Source organism: Manis pentadactyla, chromosome 16, assembly GCF_030020395.1.
Source record: "Manis pentadactyla isolate mManPen7 chromosome 16, mManPen7.hap1, whole genome shotgun sequence".
Classification (NCBI taxonomy): Eukaryota; Metazoa; Chordata; class Mammalia; order Pholidota; family Manidae; genus Manis; species Manis pentadactyla.
This window is the reverse complement of record NC_080034.1, coordinates 43350067-43376784: the sequence shown is the minus strand read 5'-3', so window position 1 is coordinate 43376784 and position 26718 is coordinate 43350067. Positions and strand designations below refer to the sequence as shown.

Here is a 26718-nt window from a genome sequence, read left to right as displayed (position 1 = left end):
AGACAATTTAAAAATAAGGGAAAACATAAATGAATCCATAAATGAGAGTACAGGGAGGAAATACGTTCTTTGCCACTACTATAATCTTAGAGGTACTTGGTGTAATCCTTCCTATCTTTAATATAGCAATTAAAAAAGAAATCAGAAGAAAGAGACAAGAAATGGCCAGAGTTGAATGGGTCAGGAAGCAGGACTGAATCTCTGAGGTGGTATTTCCTGCTTATTTTCTACGGAAGGACTCTGGGTGTGTGGTGCTGGGTGCCACTTCTTACAGGAGCCCCATCACATGCTCCACAGAGGCTGGGTCTCACCTTGGGGCCACCACTGCAGGAGAGGAAGGCCAAGGTGAAGCTTCAGTGTTGGCTGGTCCATGTCCCATAGAGAGCTTCTCTGGGGATTTTCAGAAATGACAGCATGTGTGTAAACAGTCGCCAAAAAGCCAAGTTGCAGAGTTCTAAAAGACCCAGAAGTGACACAGAGAGAAACCCTGGGCTACTTTCTGACCATCCATTATAGACACCAGGGGACCCCTTTGCAGCCATTGAATAAGACAGTTTGATGATATCTGAGTTATAACAAAATACATAAAACCCAGGCTGTTCATTCAACAACTTTTTATTGAGCACCTACTCTGTGCCCAGCACTGCACTAGGTGCCATGGAGAATACAAGTATAAGATATGGTACCTGCCCTCAAGGAGCTTACAAAACTAGAGGCAGAAATCAGATGGCTGTGTAACTCAGGCAGCATGTGATATATACAAAGAGTGCAACTTCAATGTGGTGGCCAAGAGCCCACCCGCCAAGATCCCCAGCGGTTGGGCACAGTCTCTCAGAGCGGCAGAGAGGATAAGCAGGGGACTGGCAGAGGGCCTGCAACGGGTAAGCACAAAGGCCTGAGGTAATCTGGCTGGAGCAGGGTGCATGTTAGACCATGGGCACCAGGGGAGCCCAGACAGAGAGGCTGGGACTTGGGTTGGGCCTGTGGGCAAAGATGCTTTAACGCCGCTCTTGACACGAAGATCTGGTGGCCTCGTTGTGGATTCCTGCTGCCTTCCTTCCATCTCCTCACACAACCTGTCTGGTCTTGCCCTCCCCAGTCCCTCTCCTAGGAAAACAGACCCCGGATGTTGAGTAGGGCCAGTGACAGAAATTTATTACCCTGCTGGAGAAATCCACCAAAGCTTCTAGGGCAGGAGAGGCTCTGCTTTACTGGACAATTGCCCTGGTGTTTTTAGATGGACTGATCAAGAGCAGGAGATTCTGGATTCTTTTGAAAAACTCCCCTCCCAAGGCCCAACCCAGAGATCATTTACTGATCACTGGTCACAGGTGTTAATCCAAAGCCACATGTATCTACATCCTTCCCCTAAGACAAGAGATATCACCTCCTTAGCGGAAACCTCCTGTGCCCAGCCCCGGTCTGGAAGCATGGACTCCATTCCAGACCTCCCGAGATGACATCCACTGTCACTCCAGGGGGCTTATTTAAAGGGCCTCAGTTAATTTTTGTTGTCTGTTTTCAGCATTTTCCTGTATGTTTAATGTTTTTTAAAGTGTCAGAGAAGGTAGGGAGCAAAGTGGATTTGGGCAAGGGGGAAGCTGTGGGATCCAAGGACAGCAAAGCAGCTTTGACTTGTAAGTCAATGGTGTTTCCAAGGACAGTCGGCATGACATGCCATACTGGGCAAGGAAATCCTGCCTTGCCTCTTACTCAATAAAAAGAGTGCAGAGCTGGGTCAAAGGCAGTAGGCAGGAGGAGGAGGAGGAGCCCTCATGGACTTCAGGGTCAGAAATTTGCACAGGAACTTCAGGAGGCCTGACAACAGCAGTACCGATGGAGCGATAGCACTGAGGGCCCCCGGGGCCGCAGCCACGAGGAGGGGGAGGCAGCACACATGGGGTCCCTCCTCTCCGCTGCTCCAGGGGCTCTAGCCTGGCACCTCCAAGCCCCCATCACAGGGTTTTCTGGAATTCCAGAGAAATGGGTGGGTCTGGGGCTGGCGGCAGGGGCTTGGGCTCATGGTCTCAGCAGGAGGCGTGTTCCTGGCCACTTCAGCCACAGGAAGGGGACGAGGCGCCGAGTGAAGGTGGCAGTGAATGTGTAGATAAGTTCTTGCGACTCCGCGTTGGTGAAGGTCACGGTGCCCCCCTCATAATCCAGGGCGATGCCTACTCTCCGGGGCCGCAGCGCCGGGAAGAGCTCGGCCTCAGGGCTGGTGTTGGCCCAGATGCCTGCTGAGGAGAGGCGCAGCGCCCACACCCCGTCCTCTGGCCGCAGGGAGAGGTCTCCCTTCCTCTTCACAGAGTCTCTGGCCACCCCCACCATGCAGCTTTCCAGAACTTCCTCCTCCTCCTCCTCCTCTTCCTCTTCGTCCCCCAATGACTCCTCGTCCTCATCTGTTTCCCAGTCCTCATACCCATCCCCGTAGCCGGCCTCCTCTTCCTCCTCCTCCTCTTCCCCCTCTTCCTCCTCGTCCCCCTCCTCTTCATCCTCGGACCAGCCCTCCCTCTCCACCTCCACCTCCCAGTAGACCTTGCCCCAGGTGAAGCCCTTACTGCCCAGCACCCCCGGCTCACAGTCAAACTGCTGGGGGTGCAGGTATGTGCCCTGGTACAGGCTGCTGTAGGTCACGCACTTCCAATCCTCTGAAAGCTGCAGGTACCCACTGGCTGACTGTGGGTCCAAGGTGACACTCACTGTGGGGACCAAGGAAGAAGTAACAGTGTCACTGGTGGGCTGGGAGGGAGCCAGTAGGCTCCACGGTGTCCATGACAGGGCAGCCACACTGCACAATTCAAGGGTGCTGCTCACGTCTTGGCCTACGTGAATGGGGCCCCTCAGGAGTAGGCAGTGTACAACGTGATGATGGGGCTGGGAGGGAGCATAGTAGTGGGGCCTGGGGCAGAGATGGCCTCTGTCAAGAAACTCAGTCATAGGAAAAGCACTGGTGGTGGGACCTGTGAGGACTGACTCAATGAACTGAGCACAGGTCAGACTACCAAGAAGACACCGCTACTGCAGACTAGAGTACTGGACTAGTCAGAAAATGCAATGGAGCTTTATAGACTTGCAGCTGGCAACTTCTGTTGTGTTAAAGAACTGGCTCCTGGGGCAGCAGGGTATAGTCAGAACCTCCATGGGGAGGGTATTCTTTATTTAAGGTAAATCTGGGAACAACTCTTTGGACACTCACCTGTTTTATATTCCAAGTCTCTCAGCAGCTTCCCTGGGGAGAAGAAAAGGACAGCAATGAACACATTTATGGGCCCATGTCTTACTCAGATGGTACTTATTTCCAACAGGGCTCCATTCCTGAGATTCCAAGAAGAAGAGAGAAAACAATCATGACTCTGTCAGAGGAGTGTGGCCAGAGAAGAAGACCACAGGAGCCAGGCACCCTCTCTCACAGTGGAACCCCAGCTCCTGACCCCCGCCCCAATGCTCTCACCAACCCTTACCTTGGAATTCTCTCAGGCCTCTTTGCAGAGACAGAAGTTTATCTGAGAATTCTCCTGTCCTTTTTTTAACTACCCGAGCAATGGGTTTCCCAATCCAGAACTTCTTCCGTGGATACCTGAGAAGATGACAGATGTAACCTGTTACTACTTATTCTTCTGGTATTCCTCTCGATTCTCATGCCAACTATGAAGGGAGAGGAAATGATTATCCCCAATCAAGACAGAAAATAGACACTGAGTGAACTGCCCAAGGCTGAGTCAGGACTTACGACCATCAGCAGATTCAACATACAGAGTGCTTTTGTCTACTAAGCCATGTCCCTACCCTTATCACCCAGTCCCACTGCAGACAAGCAGAGTGCACCAAGGAGCTGGGATTACAGAGAACTTGGTCTGGTAGAGAGAGAGTCTCCAGATCTCAAGGAGGGAAGGTGATCAGGATGAACCACGGGAAGGGGCACCTCTGGCATCAATCACTCCCCATTGCTTCAAATGGATCGTGTCAAGGAAAAGGGGTGGGGATACAGCCACAGGAGAATGAGGTACATTGTGGAAAGGAAGCTCTTTTACCTGTTTAAGAAGTCTCTGGTATCCTGAAAGGGAAGAAAGTACAAGCATAAATGTGAATCAATGAAGACTTCCTTCATGTGCACCAACACTATCAGACACGAGGGGCCCCAACGCACAAAACTAATGAGACCCCTTCCTGATGGACCTGACATTCGGGTGGCAGCACTGGAGGAAACAAGAAAGCAAACAAAATAATCACAAGGACAGAGCAAATGGGGGGAGGCGGTCAGGGGATGACAACAGGGCCATCTTCTCTGAGGTGATGACATGTATGCTGAGATTTGAAAAAGCAGGTAATGCTGGCCAGTTGAAGAATGGGAAGAAGGCAAGATGGGAAAGGGCTGGCAAAGGAGGCAGGGGGGTAGATCATGCAGGGCTGGATAGGCCTCATAAGAAGTTTAAACTTTTTTCCATGTACAGATGAAAGGAGAGCATCAAGTAGGGAAGTGGTATGTGCTCTGCTATACAGGGGGGTGAAACTGCTAAGCTTCCTCCAGAATCCACTCTCCTTTTCTTTTTAATGAAAGAACCCCTGGAGTTACAGCTGGGCAAGGGGCCACCCAGCAAAACACTACATTTCCCAGATGCCCTTTTAACCAGGCCTGGTCATATGACTAAGTTCCAGCCAATGGGAAGTGAAAGGAAGTAATGACTATAGCTCTTGAGTACCATCCTTTAAAAAAAGTAAAGTGCTTTCTACTTCCTTTTTCCTTGGCTAAATTTTGAATATGGTGGTGGTGAGCCCAACTTTTATTGCAGAGCTGAGGACAAAGTCCCTTGAAGTTACTGGAACAATCAGATTTACGTTAACCCAGTTCCCTGGATAACCTCATAGACAGCTCTAGACCCCTCGCCTCTAAACTGTTACTGAAAGAGAAACTTGTGTTTGAGTCACTGCACTTGAATTTTGATACAGCAGCTAGCCAAAATCCTCAGTAATCAATCACTTAGCTGTCCTGTAGAGAATGGATTAAGGGAGGCAACGGGAAGGCGGTCTGGAAGCTGTTGCTGTACACCAGGCAATGTCCTCAACAAGGGCAGTGGCCTTGGCGACGGAGAAGCTGCCCACTCCAGGCATGTTTGAGACAGACTCCATGGGGCAAACTGGTGAAGGACAATCAAGGACAGACCTGGCTTCCCCAGGATGGAGGATGGTGGGGCCATCTGGTGACAGGACAGGGTGGAATGGGAATGGGGTTTTTGTGAGATTCTGGTCATTTCCCCTTTATGAGTCTAAAGCACATTAATACTCTACAGGAATTTTTGCCTTCCTTTCACTCATTCCACAGATATTCATTAAGTGCTTCCTGTGCAACAGGCACTGCTCTAGAAGCTTGGGATAGAGCAGTTAAAAAAGAGACACAAATCCCTAGCCTGTTAAGAGCTGACATTTTCTCGGGGGAGGTAGACAGTAAGCAATCAATGTAACGGACACATCACATTCTGTTAGTAAGTGAGGAGGGCCTTGGGAAAAAGACTACAGCAGAGTGGAAGGGGACGGCGTGAGGATGGGGGCAGTGAGCCTCCTGGAGAGAGTCGGATTTGGGGAATAAATGGCATCACCCAATTGTGGCTGCTGATGAGTTTCAGAAAGTCTCAGAGAGAACAGGAGGCTCTGCCCCTGGGGAGGCCATGCAGGAGGGCACAGCTACACCCCGCCCCCACTGTGACGCAGCTGCCCAGGTTCTGGCAAGTCCTTTAATCTGCCCCTTAGGACAGGTAAGTCCGAGCCAGCTCCAGAGGAGGGGGCAACAAATCTGGAAGTATGTCAGCCAACAGTCTGCAGAGATGCAGCAGGAGAGGGTGAATAAATGGGCGGTGGTTGTTGTGTGGGATGGAAGCCAAGAGGGCATGTTCCATGACATGGAAATTTCTAGAAGAGCAGAAAGGGAAAAGGGTTAAAGCTTTTGAGTGGCCCAAAGTGGGTGGGACCCAGAGACCAGCACAGGAACCCTTCTCCCAGAGGACACAGATGGGGGAAACTGAGCCCCACAGCCACCTGCAGCCTCCAGGGGGAAGCAGCCTGCCCAAGGCTCCTGGGGACCTCCCACCAGGATTCCTAGGGCTGTTGTGAAACAGGCAGTCAGAGCAGAGAGGCTGGGGCTACGTGTCACCACTCTCCTCCTGGGACAGGGCTGGGTATCAGCAGAGCACTCACAAAGGCTTCATGGGTGTGGGCAGTGGCCAATGGTGGAAGAGGCCGAGGTGCAGTCCTGCCACCCGACCCTGCAAGGTCCATCCAGGCTGAACCAGGCAGCTGCCAGAGTCCACCTGTCCTCTTCCATCCCATCCCCTTTGCTTTCTTCATACATTCCCAGGCCAGAGCTCTTTCCTTTCCTACCACCTTTGTCAAAGGTCTCCGATTTACACCTTCTGTCCTGCTTCTCCCTCTTACAAGTATTTCTGTACCAGACTGTTGGATCAGGGCCCCTATCTTAACAGGAGATCATTCTTACTGTCTATTCACAGTTGAATAATCTCTGGGAAAATATTAGTAACAATTAAGGAGCTGGCCATGCAGTTCCCCTGCAGCAAAATCAAACCCAAACAAACACATGGACAAAACCCACCAACACCAGCATTTCATGTACTGGCATTAAGCAGACACCCACTGTCTCCCCCACTCCAGGGATGAATGTCTTCCATGAGCAGTCTCAGAGGCACTGAGGGCCAGGAATCTGCTGGCCCACACAGCTCCTTTGGGTGGACTGGGAGAGGCTCCCCTCTAGGCAAACACAACTGGACTTCCACCCCTACCAACACCTCAGCCATGGCCCTCTCTGTTCCACCAGGCGCACATACACATGGTGGCGGCCGTGGGAAAAGAAGCGATGTGTGTCCCTGAAGGGGCAGCTGCAGGGGAAGAGGGAGAGGGAAGAGGCAGCAAGTCACCCAAGGAGTCTGACAGAGAAATTGAAGGGATCAGAATGACATCTGGAGGGAAGGGGGAGCCAGAGACATTTTGAACAAAATGAGAGAAAAGAACAAGAGCATAGAGGCCTGGGAGTGGAGCTTTGACTCAATTCCTGGCCTGCCCCATGGCCTGGCACAGACCGCTTCCACTCCCTGGCCCTCAGTGACTTCACTGGTGGGGAGACTAAACTGGAAGAGTTTTAAATACCTGCCAGCCCTGAGTCATGAGTCTGCATCCACAATGAAAGAGAGGCAGGCTGAGGCCATCTCTTTACAAGCCCTGTGCTGGCACATGCACCTGAGACCTTGCCTTGCCCCCTCTCCCTGGCTATCAATCTGCCCTGCCACCAGCCAGGGACAGCATTTTCCTAGAGATCGTGGGTGGTTCCATGGCTGACAGACAGGCCCAGCCACCCAAATCTTGCATGGGAGGCTGTCACATAGGTCTTTTCCTGGCAAAGACAGAGCATGTCCCCTCCAAAGGCTGCTGAGCGCGGTTCAGGATGGTATCACCCCCCGAGGAGGAAGGAGTTGTGGTGTCATTTCAACTTGGTGACCTGCCCTCCAGTCCAAGACTCTCTCTCTCTCAGAATCAAAGCCGCTCCCACCGGGAAGCGTTCCAGAGGCACCCTGCCTGCTCTCCATCTTTTCCTTTGAGTGTGAATCCACGGTTCCAGAGGAAACCTTAACTGTCTCTGTCTCCCTTCCCCTGCTACCCTTCTCTTTCAGACCGTCCACGTCCTTGAGAGAGGCTGCCATTCAGCCCTCCCTCAGCCACCCCCAACCACTTTGGGCTTCTTCATCTCCAGAACCATAACCTGGACAAGTGTCTGCCAGTCACTTGTCAGAAGACGACTCACGATGACAGCAATGAGGATGGAGGATAGCAATGAAAATATTAATCACCTTCCCTTCCTTTCTACAGTACTTCTTACTTTCTTTAAACATTATTCTGGTAGAAAATTTACTCTGTGAAGTGACACCATGCCAGTCATCTCATTTTAAGCTCATGCAACTGCTGGAATAAGTGGGGTGGCTAAGGATTATCATCCCCATGTGGCATATTGGAAGATTGAGGGCCTGAGAGGGAGCAACTCTCCCCAAGTCCCAGAATCCTACCATCCTGTGTCCCAGCACCCTGCCTGGGGGAGGGTCTCTCACCTGCATGAGCTCTGCAGCCGGCTGATGTGCCTTGCCCTCCAGCTCGGAGATGGCCAGCGCCAGCCGGGCAAGCTCCCCGATGCCCCTGGTCTTGTACTTCTCCCTGCCCTCTGTGAGCTCCTGCTCCAGCCTGGCCAGCTGGTCCAGCAGGTGCTGCTCCCGCTCCCTCAGGAACTGGTGGCCCTGCTCAAATTCAGCCACGATGTACTGCCTCTGGTCCTGGAGCTTCTTCTGCAGGGGTAAGGGGAGAGGGGTGATGCCTCTGCCTTAGGGTAGAGAATCCCTCCAAGATACGGCGTTAAGAGGCGCACAGGCTGGCTCTTCTCCCCTAGCCACCCCACTTGGTGAATTCTACAGTGTTCAGGCTGGGAGGGGCTTGGAGCACTCCTGGGTCAACCTCCTCTCACGGAAGACATGGTAAATGAATCAGTTCAGTTCCCTCAGCGACTGTGGAATTGGAACCCTAACTCTGCCTGACTCAACAGTCCATTATCTGTTGTAGGTAAACCAGTATGTTCAGGGCCCTTTAAGCCAGCATGCTTTCCTTTCCTGGACACCAACTTCTGTATGTCACCTCCTCCAGGATGCTTTACTTGATTAATTTCATCCAATCCTGATCAATCCTCTCTTCAGCACCCCCTATTATGTATAACATCTGTGTGCTCCCCCTCCCTGCCATGTAGGACCACATCCTGTTCCCTCAGTGAAACTGTGAAATGTCTGTGCTCAGGAACCATGTCCTTTCCTGCCTCGGATCTCCTCACTGAGTCCATGATGGAGTCTGACCAGTGTCTCGACCCCCTGTTGACTGCTATTGGCCTGTAGGGGCCCACGCACAGCAAGGCCCTCCTTGAACTTGGGCCAATTCTTGCTTCATTCTCCCTCTCCTGGGGCCCAGTCACTCATTACTGGTCTCCACTTCCCTGGCACAGACTTTACTCAGAAAACCGGAACCTTCCTCCCAGCTTTCCCCTCTGACCCCATCTCTGATGAAGCTCACTGGGTGCTGCCTGTTCTCTAACCGCTGGCAGCAGGGCAGACCTCACTAGACACAATGTCATCACAGTGGGTAAGGCCCTCAGCCCTCTCCTCAGTTCCTATCCTGGAGCAAGTGCCCTTCTGCCCAGTGCTCTGGCTACCCTACACTCAGAAATAGCACCTTTCTCCCCCTCTTTGAAAGAAGGCTGAAGCCAGGCCCTCCTCAGCAACCTTGACTCTGGCTGTCCCTGGCTGAACAGCAGCAGCTGCCAGCCATAGCTCTGCAGCTGAGGTGAGCCACAGAAGAAAGACGATCTTAGCTGACGTCTGGGTGACCAACTCACTGATCAGATGAGGAGAATATGCCCAAAGCTTCAGACTTCAGACTGACAGGGCTGGGCTAAAACCCAGGTCTCCTGGTCACCGGTCCAGTGCTCGCTCTCCAGGTGCGCTGCCTCCTAGCAAGAACCCAGCTGTGTCTCTCCTTCCCAGGACTCCCTGTTCTGTGGTGGCCCAAAGCATTGGGGCTTTCTCTTAACAGCCTCACTTACCAGCAGAGCCAGGATATCAGCTTCTCCTTTTGCCTGAAAGCCCTGAATTTTGTCTCTGTCTCTCCTTAGGATACTCAGGTGGTTCAGGATTTTTTCCTGTAGAAAGACAAGCAGTGGGGACAGGTGGGTGGTCTGGGCTGGGGCCAGAAGGTGGACTCAGGGTGAGTCCTGGGCCAGCAAGAAGCCTGCAGAGGGGTCTTAGTCGGACCTCACCTCCGGACGGGCTGCAGAATGGAACATCCCAAGGAGGGTGGCAATGCACCCTCTGAGGGGAGGAGGGCTTACCCTGTGGGGCTGGGCAGCCTTCTCCACGAGGACAGCAGTGTGGGGCCTGTGCTCCCGAGACTCCCGGCACATCACGCACAGCAGCTTCCCGTCATCCTCACAGTAGTAATGCAGCTTCTCCTGGTGCCGCTCACACAACTTTGCATCCTGCTGCTCCTGGGCCCCTTCTCCCAGCTGCCTGCCCTTGTCCACTTTCAGCCGCTCGATGTTCTCTACCAGGCTGGCCAGCTGCCACACAGGTCGGATATTTTCTTTTTTAAAAGGCTTCTTGCAGAGGGGACAGACAGGGCGACCCCCCGAGATGGGGCGCACATCAGTGGTACAGCTGCGGCAGAAGACATGGCCACAGTCAATAGTCACGGGGTCCCGCAGGTAATCGAGGCAGATGGAGCAGGTCACCTCCTCCTCCAGGCTCCTCAGTGGGGCTGACGTGGCCATGGTGTCCTCGGCTCAGAGGAGTCTCTATTCATTCGTGGGGGCTTCTCCTCCTTGGAAACCAGACATGGAGTCAAGAGCTGGTACAGCAGAGGGGCAGAGGTGGCAGCCTTGCACAGGGCTGCCAGCCCCAGCAGTCAGTCGGGACACTCACTGGCTCCTACACGGCTTGTACAGTATCAGAGCAAAAGGACTTTCCCAATCATCTAGTCTAACCCCCTCATTTTACAGATGAGGAAACTGAGGCCCAGAGAGGGTAGTTTGGTAGACTGGAGAGCAGAGCTGCCATGAGCCCATACCGTGCTGCTGGGAAACTGCTCTAATATACCAATTATGAAGAACAAGCCACTGGAAAACTATCATGATAAATATAGAAACCTACAATGTCTACTGTGCACATGGTGCTCCCTGGCTGGGGCTGGGGATAAACTGAGTCAAGAGACTCCTTCTGTTTGTTCCTCCAGGTTTCAGGTTTCAAGGACTAAGTTCCCCCAGGTTCTCTACCATGACTCCTAAAGCATCAAGAATCTGAGCTCTGGTGTTCCCCCTACAGATGTGTCCTTGGGGTGTGCTCTGGTCTGGGTCTGGGTCCCTTCAAAAGAGCTGGCATCCTCCCAGACTCAGCATGCCGGCAGAGCACAGCGGGGTCACACTGGGCTCATTCTCACCTGTGACTTGCCCCCGTAGTTGGCCTGGCTGCTCTGCTGATAACAAGGGTGGACTGTCCTAGCTAAGCTCACAAAGGAAACCAATACAGGAGGAATCCTCAGTTGGCTGTGACCGTGAGGGCTTTACCTTGAAGGCTTTACCCTTGGAAGAAGCATGGCAGCTGAGCACAGAGAGGGCTTTAGTCCTGTTTACCTTTGCAGCCCTGGCCCACTTCTTGTCTGAGGTTAGGAGCCTCAGCACAGCTGACTGAACAGCTGCCTCCTGTCCCAATTCTGTGTGACAAGAGAGAACTCATTTAATTACTCTGGGCCTCAGTTTATCCATCCATAAAATAGGGAGAATGATACTTACCTCCAAGGATTTCTAAGTGGGCTGAGTGGATGAATTATGTTGCAAGTACAAACCATAAGCACAGTACAGAGCGGGAACTCTAGGCGAGAGCCCAGAACTCTGGGCTCCCAAATCCAGTGTGTGTTCAAGCACAAAGACGGCAAGAGCAGAAATGTAAAGTAGTAGCAAGAGAGGAAGAGAATGAACCAGCTACAGTGACATGCATTCCTGAGCTAAACAAGAGCCTCGTGGGGTGGGGATCGGGGAATTTGCTCTGCTATAGATCCATGGAAGGCAACTGGAGTGGTTGCTGGTAAGACAGCCAGCAGACAGGGTACACAGGTAACCACGAGGCTGGAATGAAGCACTTGGAATCAAAGGCAAACCAATACTATGACTGATTATGTGCGGTGCAAGTCCATCACAACGGAGCTCAGTGGCCTTCAAGTTCTTTCACGGTAGTGACATGAATGCGTGAAATAACCCCCCAGACTTGAAAAGCCAAAGGGAAAAACAAAATAGTAATGTAAGGTCTACTCCTTGAGGATATAATGCAATAATATATTAAAGATATTTTATACATGGAAGTACTGTACAAATGTAAGGGATTATTATACTGCTGACAATAAATTCCAACCAGAAGCTCCAATGGATTTAGAGGTGGGTGACTTTAAGATGTAATGAATGCGAAGAAGGGTACACACAAAGCTCAAATTAAAGAATTACAGAATTCAACTGGCAAATAAAGGGAATGAAGTTTTTGGAATGTTAGCAAGGCTGGTAAAAATCCCATGAATTGCCTGGTCCAATTCCCCGAGGCAGTAGGCCTGACCCCGCACTTGCATTTGTAACCACCGCAAATGGTTTGGGAAGAGGTAAGAGGCCTGGTGCTGGTGATCCCTGTGGGCTCTGCAGGTATTTACCAAGGCACTCTGTTGAGTGGCTTGGAAGTTTAAAAGCTGATGTTATGTTTATTTTCTTGTGGGGGTGGCATGTCTATCTTTGGGGTAGGAATTGAATCCTGCTACAACTTACTGGAAGAGTACAAGAACTACCAAGAGCTCAACTACTGCTCCCTATCCACAAAAACTTGACATTATCAAGAGCCCTCATCACTTACAGCAGGTGATCTAACCCAGGCTCTCCACACTGGGATTTGCTGGATCTTTAAAACCTCTTCCCTGAATGAAAATGACTGCATATGTACTAGATTAATAAAATTGTCTAGGGATTACAGAAGAACCCCAGCAAGTAAGTGTAGCAGGGATAAAAGAATTAGAAAAACACCGTTTTGTAACCCCCATTATACTAAGACAAGGATTATCATGGATGCTTAAACCATGAGGTGAAAGGTATTAGGGGACAAGGTAAGTCCCATGGTGCCAAAGTACCACCTAATGGATTACTTCCTAGCAGACTTGATATGGGAGAGACCTGGTGATCACCGTAACCAGTGACAAAGCCCAGAACTGCTAACAGAGGGACAAACTGTTTCCAGATACAGTGCCATATGAATTATACAGCATCATCTTTGAAGTTACCCTGCCAAAAATATTTGACCTGAATGGATCTAATCAAGCTTTTAGACCTAACTTCCAGTTTACAGAAAACATGAGGGACAGAGGAATGAGCTAACCTACATCATAAGGAAACATGCAGATAAACCCAGAATATGGGACATTCTACAGGACAACTGACCAAGTCTTTAGGGAAGTCAGTGTCATAAAAATTACTGCTTTTAATTTAAAAAGACTAAAGAAGAGTAATAACCAAATGTAAATACCTTGACCGGTTCCTGGCTTTTTAAAAAAGCTATAAAAATAGTTTAGGGACAATTAGAGGAAACTGGACAAAAGACTGGTGTCAAATCGTATTAAAAACTATTATTAATTTTTTAAATGGTATTGACTGATGAGACTGTCTATAGTTTTAGGCAACGCATGCTGCAGAGTATTCAGGGCTGTATGACTACAACTTACTTTTAAATGGTTCAACCAAACAAAAGGAAAAGGAAAATTTTCGGAGAACAAGGACAGTTGTCTATGAGATAGGAGATTCTATGAGATATAGTTTTCTGCCATTCTTTAAGGAATCTGTACAAGGGTCTGTAACTACCAACGATGTTAAAGGTCACTAATAGAGAGCACGGTACTTGACACCTTGTAGAAGCTCAATACATATGTGTTGAACAAACTGATTCAGAGGAACCGAAGGGAACGCTAATTATTTAGAACCATTTTTGTAAGTCTACCCTAACCAGACAAAATAAACAGTGTGTTTCTATGTTCAATTCTATTGCCTGGTTATACAGACTCCACCTTGAACATATGGACACATGTCACAGGACAGCTTTACTGTGGCACTGCTGAAATGCATCCAAGACCTGAGGTGTAAATCTGTGGGGTGAGCAATCCCTGTTCAGGTCTGGGTTCTATAACCCAAAAGCCGGCTGACTAACAACTTCTTGGTGACAGTAATTACTTAGGACCTACTTTCTCTGCCACTTACACATCTTGTCTTATTTAACGCCCAAGTACTCTTCTGAGGAAACAGAGGTGGAGGCTCAGAAGCTTGGCGAGGGTAAGCAAGTTGCCCAAGCGCTGTGGCTAGGATGCAGGGTCTGGTGCTGATGGCCTGGGTCACCCTGCGACACTCTCAGCCCTACCCAGGCAAACTGTAAAGCAAGGTTTAATACCAGCTGTTTTGTCAGCAAGCTCGGTTGAGGTCATCTACATGAAGGGCTCTGGGAGCTGCAGAGTGCTGACAGAAGGGGCCTGCGTTCCTGCTGATACTGATTGACGGCACCCAGCCTCGGATGTGCCAGTAAATGGAGTTCAAGTAGGAGAGACATGGGCAGACCAGAACTGCTCAGCACCCCACACAGAGTCCTTCCCAATCTAACACACAGCTGCCCAAAGCCTCCCCCTACCTTCCTGCACTCCCCTATGACTCTGCCCTTCCTATCAGGTATGCATCCAGCATGTTCTGATGATCTTAACAGGCTTCTACAATAAGGCTAGAACTGTTATTCTCCTCTCCACTCCTGGCTCTGGGGCAGACAGAAACCCTAGACAGTCAGAGCTAGAAAATATCGTAGAGATAATACAGTCCACCCCTGTTCCCATTACTCAAATAAGAATTCTGAAACCCAAGAAGGCATTCAATACATGAATTACCAGAGGCCACACACCCCTCCTCCAGGGCAGACAGGTTTTCTGTCCCTTCAATAAACCAGAAGCTGGTTATGATTCTATAGAACCAAGTATAAACTGAAGACACTCCCTACCCTTCCAAGTTCCCTTCCCCTCAATCCACCCCTCCCGTACAACTCTCTAGATCTCATAAAACACGTACTTGCGCATGCCAACAGGCAGGCCAGGTAATTTCTGGCAGCGCATTTCAGGATGGGGATGCCATGCACAATTCTTGACTGAGAGAATCACTGTGAGCTCCAAGAACTGGCTGAGGCATTGCTGTCAACATCCACACCTTGTTGCCCGACACTTAACATGGCTCACCGCTCCCCCTACCCTGGCATAGTTGCAGGATCAGAACTCTGGCCCCTCATTTCTCCACAGCTACCAGCTGCTGCCCCAAGTGATAAACTCTCCCTCAACTTTCTGTGGCTTCAGCAGCCCCCACCTTCTTCCCTGCCTCCTGCTGCCCTGGGCTTCTAGGTGTCACAGAAAGGGACCCCAGACACTGAATCCCAGCTGTGGACTCCAAAGCCCAGAGAAGTGAGTGGAGGGCCTGGATTTGCAAACTGGCCTCCAGGCTGCTTCTCAAACCTAAGCTTCAAGCTCCAAACAAGAGCCTCTTCTTCCTTGTAATTCAAAGCCCTTAACGGCAGTCTCCATTCCCTGTAGAATCCCCATTTAAGGGCTCCATTTCTTAATCCAAAATAAGTAAATTCTCCCGGAAGTACACTTCTGTGAAACCTTTACAAACCTGGAGAAGACCGAAATCAGGGCAAAAAGCAAGTGATCTGGATCTTACTAGAGCTGTTGCTGCACCCCTGCTGAGGACACCGAAGGCCTGGACTCCCCAGATTTTACAGCCCTGAAGTGGCTGTGGGCTGGGCACCAGACAGTCCCAGGAGATCCCAGCTCTGTGGGTGGTGTGTTTCTGAGGTCGCACAGCATTACTTTTCCCCCACACAGCCAAGTGTCAAAGGTGCTCTGAAGCGTAGTGCAGGCCACGCAAAGCACTGGGTCCAGAGGGAGACATGCTCTAAGCAGTGGAAATCCCCACAGGACTCAGAGAGACACGGAGATAGCAGCCAACTGGGGGTGGGGTGTGTGTGTGTGTGGCAAGGCTCTGAAATGCTGCTGAGGGTTTTAAGTGGCAGGATGTCTTAAGTCATTCAACAGTTAATAGATATTTATTGGGTGCCTATTATGATATTTATTGGTTTTAAGAAGCAGGGTGTCATAAGTCATTCAACAGTTAATAGATATTTATTGGGGGCCTATTATGTGCCAGGCACTAAGCATACAGCAGGGAACAGAAATGTCCACGTCCTTGCCCTCCCAGAACTTACCTCTAGTGACATAACTGAGCGATCCTTTAGAAGCTGAAATCAGAGCTAACTGTAGGGATTACACAACCCTCAAGGTTTTCTGATTTACTTAAAAAACCTCTCTCTTTTGCTCAGTGTTTCAGCCACTGAAGCCATCCTTTGGTCCCTCAAACACCCCCTGCCCCCAGTTAAAAATTCAAGTATGCTCAGTAACCACCCCTGTTAAAATCCCTTAATGGCTTCCAGTGCCCACAGATAAAGTCAGAACTCCTTCCCCTGCTCTGTGAGGCCCCAGATAATCTAGGCCCAGAGCTTGTCTTCAGGTTCATTTCCTGCCACTCCCCAAACTTGACACCATAGCCAAAGGAAACCCCTCTCCAAGCCTCAAAAAGTGCCATGCTCTTTCGTGCCCAAGCCCTCTAAGAATGCTATTCCTGCTGCATAGAACACCACTCCTTTCCTGATTAACAAACTGCTTTTCCAGCTTGAAGTAGCAGCTGAAAGCCACCTCCTCTGACAAATATTTCCTGATCTGCCAGACTGGGACCACACACTCTCGCTTGCACAGCCCAAAGCACCCCACGCCGTACCATGTACTTCTCTGCAATTGTGTCTTCTCAGTTGAAGTACTTGTTCAATACCAGCTTTTCCCACCATGCTTGGACAGAGACTATGTCTGCCTTCTCCCCAGAATCTGGCACATGCCTAGCACAGCGCAAACAATAAAAACTGGCGGAGGAAGAGAATAAAGCCTAAATATTGGGTATCTGAGGCATACAAAATGCTTCCTAAGTGTCTGATAACGAGTGCAAGCAACTTGTCCTTTCTCTCCAGCAAGACAGTAAGTTATTAGAGAGGTGATTTCTTCCTCTTCCCTGCAGCAGCCAGACCAGTGGGCTGGACATCACCAGCATGACACCATTCATGGTACCCAAGATTTGGCTCCAGGAATGTAAAGAAACTAGCAGAAAAGGAAAAGCTGTGTCCCAGGCAATGACTGTTGGGGTATAAATGATAATGGTGATAACCATTCCTTCCCTCTTTTTTAAGTTTACACCTAGGTATGAATCCACACATCATCGTTTCTTTTTCCTGATTTTGAGCTTCACATGAATGGAATCATATTGCATTAGGGGGAGGGGGGTTTAGGTTATCAGCATGTTTGTGGGGTTCAATCATGAGATTTGTGAGCTGATTCTGTTCATTTTCATTCTTTTGTGACTATTTAATTCTACTTCTGATGGCCAGCTGGGTTGTTTCCTGTTTGGGACAATTACAAATACTGCTCATGAACATTTCTGTGCATGTGTCCTAGTACACACAAGCCAGTAAATATATATCGTCAACTTATTCGATCAGGCCAAACCATTTCCAAAGTGACTATCTGTGTACGTTCTCACTAGCAGGCAATGAGCATTCATGTTGCTCCAGGGCGGTGCCAATACTGGTATGGTCAGCTTTTAAATTTTTGCCTATCTGGTAGATGGGGAATAGAATTCCATTGTGTGAGTGTATGTGTGTATTTAAAAGGGAAGATGGGAGGGAGGGAAATGAAGAAAGAGCATGAAAAAGGCCCAGTGAGAGGCCAAAGAATCCTATCAGATATTGTGCTCCTTGATTCAACTAAGTGCTCTAAATGTTTATCTTTGGGAGGGAGGGGTCTACCCAGCTTCCATCCTTGCTTCCTTTGCTAATTCTACCCAATTTCTTTCTGGGGATCATGTGCTTAAGACAGAGCTCTCCCTCAGCTCAGGGCTAGAGGAAGAAAGTAAGTCTTAAGGCCCTCTGGCCACACTGCTTATTGCCAGGATGAGAATATGACTCAATTACAGCCAGGCACAAGGAAACCTAGTTGAGACAAGGGGGGTAAAAGATTCTCGTGGCTTCTTGGGAACACCAGGAGGTGAGATCATATGGTTTGGAGTTATAAGAGAGATTTTGCTAACCAGAGGGTTAGCCTGTTTGAGAATGCAGCCATCCCAGATATGAAGTGAAAGAAACAGGGTCCTGATAGCATCTTGCGAAACCTTGTATCAAGCTGTGCTCGAAGCTACATCTACACTTGAACTTTTCCATCACATGAGCCAATAAATGCCCGTTTTGTCTAGCCAGCCTGGACCTGTGTGTCACCTGAAAAAAAAAATCCTGACTAATACAGCAGAGGAAGTCACTGAAGGTGAGTAGGCTGAAATATACAGAGAGGTATGGAGTGGTGGGGGGCAGGGAAACCCAGCCTATTTACCTAGACAAAGGTCTGTGACAAAGACAGACACCAAGTGGCAGTTCTCTCTCTGGTGCCCACAGGTCAAATACAAACTTCCAGGGCTTGCCAATTTCCAACCTGCTCTTAGAAATTACAGGCCCTTCTTACAGTTCCTAGAATCTGTGAGTGAGGAAACACAGAACCTTCTTCTACCCCAGCTGTTGTTCTCCAAAGCCTAAAGTGAAGAGTCCTGGGTTAGGCCTAAAACCTGGATTTTCACTCAGCCTCAGCTACTCAGCTGTACAGCCTAGATTATTGACCTTTTTTGGGTCTCAATATCACCATGAGGAAAGAAATGTCACTCTCCCACTTCAAAACTCCTAGCTGAGGTCAAAACTGCACAACAGGGCACAAAAGGCCTCCCACAATTTAGACCCCACTTACCCATCCAGCCCCCAATCCTGCCTAGCCCTAACTCTAAGCAGGAAAACAGCCCCTTTTTCTGGGCCCTCATTTCTCGCTGCTTGCCCTTGTAGATGTTCTTTTCTCAGTCCCCACTCACCCTTGAAGTCTTGAATCAGATATACACCCTTGTCTGTGAGGTCCTTCCCATGCCCATCTACCTCGGGGCTGAATCCCTCCCTTGGTTAGCTTCTGCTGCATTTCTATTAGAGATCCATTCTACTGCTTAATGGATATTGTCACCTGTCTTTCTCACAACCAGACTGTGAACCCAAAGGTCACTCCTCATTGACCCTTTATCTCTAGTACCTGGCACAAAGTAGGTGGTCTGCAAATGTTGGTGAACCTAATATTATCTCATGATTCCAGAGCCCCATTATCTCCTTCCTTCTCCCCTTTTCACAACACTCCCCTTTCCCACTTTACAATCTTTCTTCAGCAGGTTTCAAAGGCTCCCCTCAAATTAGATGTTTATCCCCCACAAACATTATCCAGATTATCCACCACCTCCCTCCATACACACAGTTTTGAGGGGAAGGTCAACATTCCATGTCTACCAAGCTGGCAAGTTTTAATTCATCCTGGACACCAGCCAAAGTAAACCTCTGTTTTCCAAAACCAGTGTTTTCCCATTCTCTCTGTCTTTTGTACTCTGGTCCTGGGGAGCTAAGTCTGAAGTCATCCGTCAAGAATCCTCAGTACAGACTATGGACTCTCTTCTGCAGTGTCTCTGTGGTGGTCAGCTCCAGTCTGAGATGAGCCTGTCACTCCCTGTGGGGAAGTGACATCTAAGAAGTCTTTTACTGCTCCTGGGCCTCAGTTTCCCTATCTCTTAGCAAGGGTACAATAATAATGTCTTGCCAAGTTCACCAGGCTGAGTTCCTGTGAGGTCACATAAGTCCGTGTTTTCAACAGCAAAAAGCTCTATAAACATACATGCTAGCAAGAAGCACAGAAGCCAACTTGAAAGAGCTCCAGTGGCCAAAACTGCAACAGTTTGAACAACAAAATAAAGTAGCAATGGATTATAAGCCAAAGTGTGCAAAAATATCCATGAGTCCATAGAGATGAGATACAAATAAATGATTGAATAAGTTAATAAGGAAGAGAGACAAATTTCCCATGCAGAAGAATTCCAAATAATATATGTAGTTAGATACTTGTCCTCAAGAAGGACAAGCATACTCCCCCCTCCTTAGGTGTAGCCTTAGTCACATCTTTTCAAAGAGCACAGAAAGGGTGGAAAATAGAGTAACTTTGCAGTGGAGAAACCTCACATACACTATCTCAGCCAGATGATCAAGAACATCAGTCATAAATCATGTTGGCAGTGTGTACCCTTGATATGATGTGATGAGAAGAGCAACTACCTCTGTGGTCTTCCTCCCAATAACCCATAGCCTAGTCTTAGGAGAAAAACATCTGACAATTTTCAGTAGAGGAGCATCCTGCAATATACATGATCAGAAATCCTCAAAACTGTCAAGGTCATCAAAAACAAGTCAAGTCTGAGACACTGCCACAGTGAAGGGGAAGCATAAGGAGACACGAAAATTAAATGTAATGTGGGTGAGCTCATGAAACAGAAATAATACTTGGGTAAAAACTAAGGAAATGTGATTACACTAAGGACTTTGGTCAATAATAATATATCCAAGATGGTTCATTAATTGTAACATATGCACCATACTAACAAAAGATGTTAGCAAAAAGGGAAAAGGTTTGGGGTATATGGGAACTCTACTGTCTTTATGATTTATTTCTGTAAATTTAGAACTGTCCTAAAAAAATGAAATCTATTAAGAAAAAAGGAAATTGCACTTTGGGAAACATAAGGAAATAAAATAATTTTTTAAAAAGCTAATTTGTTTGAACTTGGGGAAAAACATGCTAGGGATTATGATTTCTGCTAACAGTTAAACAGAGGGTCAGGCATGGTCCCTGACACTGGTATTTGTTGCATGCAGGAAGGAATGCCATTCTCCCATCTTTTGAAGAGCATACAAATCGTTGTGGTATCAAAATCTGAAGTGTACTGGGAATCTGAAAGTGTGTGCCAACCATTTGCTCCACAAAGACACACTTTTCTGAAAGCCAAATAAGGGAGAAAACTAGCAGGGAAAATGCTAATGTGACGGAGGAGGAGGGAGTAAATGTACAGCTCCAAGTCTGTGTGGCTAAACCAGTTTATCCTGAAGAAAATAAAAGTAAAGAAAACATGACTTTGGTCATGGATTCGGCTCCAGGCAACCAGTCATCTGGGCCCCACTCACTTCTGGCTCTGGAGACAAGAACGGATCAGTGCCTGAGTAGGAGAGGGGAAAGCGAGGAAGACCCACGAGGAAGGGGCGAATGGAAGCCCAAGCAAGCAGAGGGATTTGGCAGGGAGGGAGGACGCGGCGAACTTCACCTTTCTCTCGAGACCGCCCGGCGGCCCAGCCCCATTCTGCTCCCGCGGCCCGGACCTGGGACGCGTATGCGACTGCGGCTTTGCTGCATTTCTCATCGGCCGCCTACTACTCACCCTACTCTCGAACTCCGGGCCGCGAATCCCAAACTGGGGTCGCTTCTTCCCGCGGCGGCTGGTCCCCGGTCGCAAGCCTCCGCGACCAACAGCGCGACACTGGGTCTTCACGGGGTGATCTCCGGGATCTTCCGAGCCCTCCACCGAGATTTCTCCCAGATCAGCTCCCGGATTGGCCCTTGCCGAACTCCGTAGCCCAGTGGGACTCCTACTCTCCCCTACGTCACTGATCACTAGGCAAATCCCCGAGCCGCTGCCGGGGGCGGGGCGACAGAGGCCGAGACAACTGAAATCCTGTTGAGCGGAAGCCGCGCGGAAGCCGGATCCTGTGTTTGGCGCGCAAGGGGTGCTACCGCGTTACAGGGCGGGAGGGAGCCGACTTCGGAGGCCTAAAGAGCCCACCTGTACGGCTCTGCGATGCCAGAATTCCCTTCCCTCCTCGCGATCCCCGTGTCGGAAGGAGTTATGCGCTAAGTGGCGCTCCTCAGATTCTCAGCGTTAAATAGGACTCCCTGCTCCCAGCATGGCCTAAATTTGATTCTTGAACCAGGCAGGATCTTAGAAAGCAAACACTTTCAGGACGCTATTTACAAATATTAACTACTATTTTCGAAGCGCCTGCGATGAGTAAGGTCCTCATTCGACAGAAGGGAAAACTGAGGTTTAGGGGCGTGGGCTCAGCTCATGGGGCTTTTTCCCTCCGCGTTGGATTTGGAAATCACAGATCCCGCAGAGCTCGCCGGGACTCGGGTTCCCAGAGTCCTCGGCGGGGGCGGGCAGGCTTCCCGGAGGCTCCGGCGCTATGCGCCCGGGTGGCCCCGGAAGCTCAACCTGCTTGCGCCTCCGGCTCCGTCCGTAGTTGCAGCCCGCCATCTCATTGCAGGCGGTACCGTGTGCGGCCGCTGCAGCGTCCCAGGCACGCTACAGTGTAGTCCCCGTCTCCCGGTACCAGCGGGGCCGTCGCTGCCTTCAGCCCCCACGCGGGGCTGGCGGTTGGCTGGGGAAAGGTGGTGAAGATTTGGGCCAGCTAGTTCCCTGCCCCTAAGGGTGACAGGACTAGCGGGTGAGGGCACAGGTCGCCCGTCTAGGCGAGGGTAGGGGATATTGCTAGCTTTGGACGGAATTCAGGACGGCGTGAGCTCAGGGTTCTAAATTTTAAAACCTGCCAGGCCTCCACCCCTCCCCCGCAGGGGGTGGAGTAATTTGAAACGTACGCACAGGTTTAACGCGAGCCGGTATAGATGGGGTATTCAGAAGAAATCCGCACGCGTATTTTACCTGCCCCGTGCCCAACCCTCCCCCGATCCCCACGCCCTGCGGTCTTCTCCCCTTTCCTCCATCAGTATAGCTCTCTGGCAGCCCCTCTCTTCTGGGCCCTAGGGGTGTGGACTTCACCTATTTAGCACGACTGCGGCGGGCCTGACTCCGGGTGTGTTCTCAGCACATCCTAAACCCTTCTGCTACCTGGTCTTTTAGTTTGATGTTGGGGAAGAAAGTGTGTTTAAAATGTTCCTTAAATGATTTCATGCTACTAATCAGAACTCTTTCCTTGTCCTAGGGGATACTTGCCCCACCCACAGACAATTCTGTGCATCCTCCAGCCATAGAGGTCCCCTTATCCTGCTTAAAATTCCCTGATACCTTCCCAGACCATTTAAAGAGACAGGAAGGCCTCTATCTTGCCACGTCTTCCTCAGTCCCTGTGCTTCAACCCTTCTGGTCTTGAAACTCTTGCCTAGCTCCTTGCATGGCTGCCGTCTTGTCTTGTCATGTCTGCTTAGTTGGCGTCTCAGAAAGGCCTTCTTCCACCATCAAGTCTAAATTCCCTATCATGCATCACTATGTCACTCTCTTCGTGTTGTCACCATTGAAAGCATCTTGTTCATTTCCTGTGGATGTGTTTATTTTCTTTACACCCCCGGGCCCAGTGTAAAACCCATGAAAATGGAGTCATCACCCCTCCTCCGGGCACATGGCTGTCACTCAATAAATGTATGTTGAAGGAATGAGCTCTGTGGGTATTTCTGGAAACTTTCATGTGGCCCTGCTTGGCTGCAGTATCAGCGATGCACTCCCCTCTCCCATCACACACCTTGGTGGATAGAGCTTCTCAAGTCCAACTAAGGACGATGGAAACGGTGACACCAAGGCTTGGTTTGTGTATCAGAGGCAGGTGTGTAGCAGTATACTGTGGTACGTGACCCTGTAGCTTCTGGGTGCTCAGACTCGTCCCCAGATTTCTGAGAGCAGAACCAAAATTCCTTCCTCCAGCTCTCCAGAAGGAGTCCAGGGCAGTATACGGGGCTGCCTAGGTGTTTGGCTTTGGAGTCAAGTCTCTGGCTCTGCGTGGGCTTGAATCATCCTCTGCCTCTTTCTATGTGGCTTTGGGGAGTTGCTCAGCTTTTATGTGCCTCAGGTTCTTTCTCTGCAAAATGGAATTGATAATTATATCCGCTTCACAGAACTGTTTTGAAGATTAAACTAGATAATATATGCAAAACCTTTGAAACAGTGGGTAAGTGTTGACTAGGCCAAAGGGTGTGGTATACTTGCATTTGAATTGAGAAGCTTAAGCAAGAAGATGTAGTAGGTATATTCCTGGACCAGCACTGATTTAGCCTTGTAAGAATGAGAATAAGTTAGCATAAGAGTAGCCATCTTAAGGGCCTAGAAGCAGTTTTCTGAAGTTGTGACTTAAAAGAAAAAAAACTGGAACTGGGTAAGGCCTTGGAAAACAAGTTAATCATGAACACCGGGATGGGGGCAGCTGTAGCCTTCGGTCAGCTAACCTTGGTCAGTTAATCCTACATACCAAGCTTATCGTGCAGAACCTCCCTAACAATTGAGGAGTGGTCTTACCTTGCTCTCGCTTAACCCCAGGATGTATGTCTTGCAAAGATAATGTGCAGCTGTGGAAAATTACTAAGAGTTAAGTGTTTTGAAAATGCTATATAAACCCTTGGTTTTGAGTGCTCGAGGTCCTTGTTGAAACCCGCTGTGTCGGGCAGACACTTGGACCCCAGCTAGCTGGAATAACAATAAACCTCTTGCTTGTTGCATCGATCTGCCGTGGCCTTCATCTCCTCACTGGGGGGGAAGCGCAGACCGGAATAAGGCCGTTGGGTCTTACATTTGGGGGCTCGTCCGGGATCGCGTGCCCCCCCCGGAGGAACGACAAGCCAAGGATCGGAGGCTTGCCCTGGCCAGGTATTACTGTGTTTGTGTCCGTGTGTCTCTTGTCAAACCTGTAAGAACGTTCTGTGTTTAATCAGAAAGTGCCTTGCCGGCTGGTGAGTGCACCCAGTGTTTTTGTTCGCGAACAAGCCTGAAACCTGTATAAAGCCTGTGGGAGCTCCAATCTGTGTCTGGGTCGGCATAGACTTAGGCGGATGCGCTGGCAGGTCGCCGACCAGGGGTCTTGGGAGATGTCCCTTGCCCCCATCTGGAGGACGAGGTCCTCATCTGTGAGGAAAGTCGGCTGCCGCTGCAGTCCGACAGGCCCTCAACTTAACTTTCAGGTTTGTCTCCGCGGCCGCGGCAGATTCTTCTCTGTAGGCGCCTGGTTGTTGTTTGTCGTGTTTGTCTTAGTCTTTTTGACAGAAGAAATGGGACAGACGCAGAAGACCCCCTTGTCTCTCATGACAGACCATTTTTCTCAGACGTTAGGGAGAGAGCTCACAATTAGAGCAAGGACATCAGGAAGAGAAAATTTCGTGTTTTCTTCACCTCAAGTGGCCATCCTTTAATGTTGGCTGGCTGCCGGAGGGAACCTTATCATTATGTCTCAGTCTGTAAGTTTGTGTGTCTAAGTGTGTAAATGAAAATATCTTTCTACCTCCGGATGGTATTAATGAAATTGATTTAAAGACAAGCGCTTGTGAAAATTGGGCATTCTAAAACTTCCAGAAAATCTGATGGAAAATGTTAAGCATTAATGCTAATTTGGGTTTGCCTGAGGCGGGCATGTCATTGTGGTTATCAGCTGCCAAAGTTTACTTAAAGTCATTTAAGTTGATGTTACCAGTTAAACATTTCAAGAAAATGCTTGAAGAAAAGCTTGACTTTGTCTAATGTTTAATAAAAGTTTTCTAAGTAATCTGGCATAGTTGCTAAAAATAAGTAAACAAGTGTAGCAAATAAACATCTTAATAATAATACTGTATTAATGTATAACAGTGTGTATGTATGCAAACAGCTTGAGAATTTTTGTGGTAACCAAAATTTTTAAAGTTTGCTAAGCTATATAGACATATTTTGTGCCTAATGAGAAATTGTGTTGTAAAGCACATTTCCAAAAATGATAATATATGTTCATAGATGAAGAATGCTAGTGTAACAGTTTACGGTGGCCTGTTTTTCAGTGTTCACTGAAAGTTAAAGTATCAAATGATTTTAAGTTCTAATGAAAACTACTTAAATAAGGAAAACATTTCTCTATGCTAAAAGATGTATGTTTTAATAAGAGAAGGTATAAAGAATGGAAACTCATCTGCATGCTAAAGAATGTGTTTTTTGATAAAAGAAAGTGGCTTTGTTCTAAAGTGCAGCTGTTTATGTTAGAGAGGGACGGAGAACAGAGACAAAGAGAGAGCAGTGTGGTGCAGCAGCGTGGTGCCTTTTGTTGTAGCGGATCCGCTCAGCCTGTTGCTTTGGAGGAAGGTCAAGATGTTTAGAGATAAGGCGGGACAAACCCCGGCAAGCCCAGGCATAATTCTCACCCGTTTATATGCTTGAGACCATGGGGCAAATGAAGAATAAATTACTATATTCTTACAGATATAGTCATGCTATGTGAAATTAAAGCAAGTGAGTCTTGATATCAAGTGCACAGCAAAATTAGAATTTTGTTTCCAGTTAAAAAAACACAACAAAAAACAGTTTTCTTTAACTGTTAGTCTGCTCTTAATGTTGAAAGATTGCAAAGAGTTCTCTAATTGTTTTATCAAAGCAGTTTCTCATGCTTAAAGTCTCAGTGAGTTGCCAGAATATTTTTTTTAAAAATGAAATCTTAATATTAAAAAGACTAAAAGCTAAAGTTTGTTAACAACTGTGTAACCTTTATTTGCCTTTGAAATATTTTGTTATTGAAAACGATTGCATGGCATGAGAAATTGAATTATTTATTCCTTATATTTTTACAAGTAGAAAAATCTCTCTAACCAACAAATGATTAAAGTTGTTACTGATTATTTGTTTTCTTAATTTATCCTCCTAAGCAGAATAGTAACAAAGCTTTTTTTAGCTGATTAAATGCACTTAGTTAACAAACCAAAATTTATTCTTAAAAATTAAATTGTGTAGAATCTGGACAAGATTATGTTTCTCCCAGAAAAACAGGTTTCACTGTAAAAGTTTAGATGGGCAAACGTGTGACCACTTTTGAGGAAAGTTGTAATAGATTTTTTTGAGAACCACCAGGTCTTCTTGTTTAATTTATATGCTGTGGATATGTTTATGTTTTAAAAAACATGGAGGACTCTCCATATTTTTTAATGCAAATGATCTTATAAGTTGCTATGCAAATTCTATTAAAAGCTCTATCTACTATTAAAGAGTAAAACATTCTTGAAGCTTTCAGGGAAGACCTGTAGACTTAAGCACTTTCTCTGCTTTTTTGTATCTGGTCTTGGACACTTATGCTGAGTTATGTTCTTATT

General features: G+C 48.4%; 1 protein-coding gene across 6 annotated transcripts; it reads right to left on the bottom strand.

Annotated features, from left to right (window-relative positions):
• Nucleotides 1-603: 603 nt before the first annotated feature.
• On the bottom strand, nt 604-21211 carry TRIM26 (tripartite motif containing 26). 6 transcript variants are annotated; one of them, XM_036908642.2, is made up of 9 exons: nt 21062-21200; nt 18115-18255; nt 9920-10407; nt 9635-9730; nt 8106-8336; nt 4032-4054; nt 3462-3577; nt 3197-3229; nt 604-2699 (listed from the first exon to the last, which is right to left on the bottom strand). In XM_036908642.2, exons 3-9 carry the CDS (start codon nt 10355-10357, stop codon nt 2020-2022), a joined length of 1617 nt encoding a protein of 538 aa, XP_036764537.2. In that variant the 5' UTR covers nt 10358-10407; nt 18115-18255; nt 21062-21200; the 3' UTR covers nt 604-2019. The 6 variants fall into 6 exon arrangements, with proteins under 6 accessions (XP_036764537.2, XP_036764538.2, XP_036764532.2 ...); XM_036908643.2 differs by lacking the exon at nt 18115-18255 and adding an exon at nt 11216-11295 and having other exon boundaries at nt 21062-21186; XM_036908637.2 differs by lacking the exon at nt 18115-18255 and having other exon boundaries at nt 21062-21211.
• Between the last annotated feature and the right edge of the window lie 5507 nt (nt 21212-26718).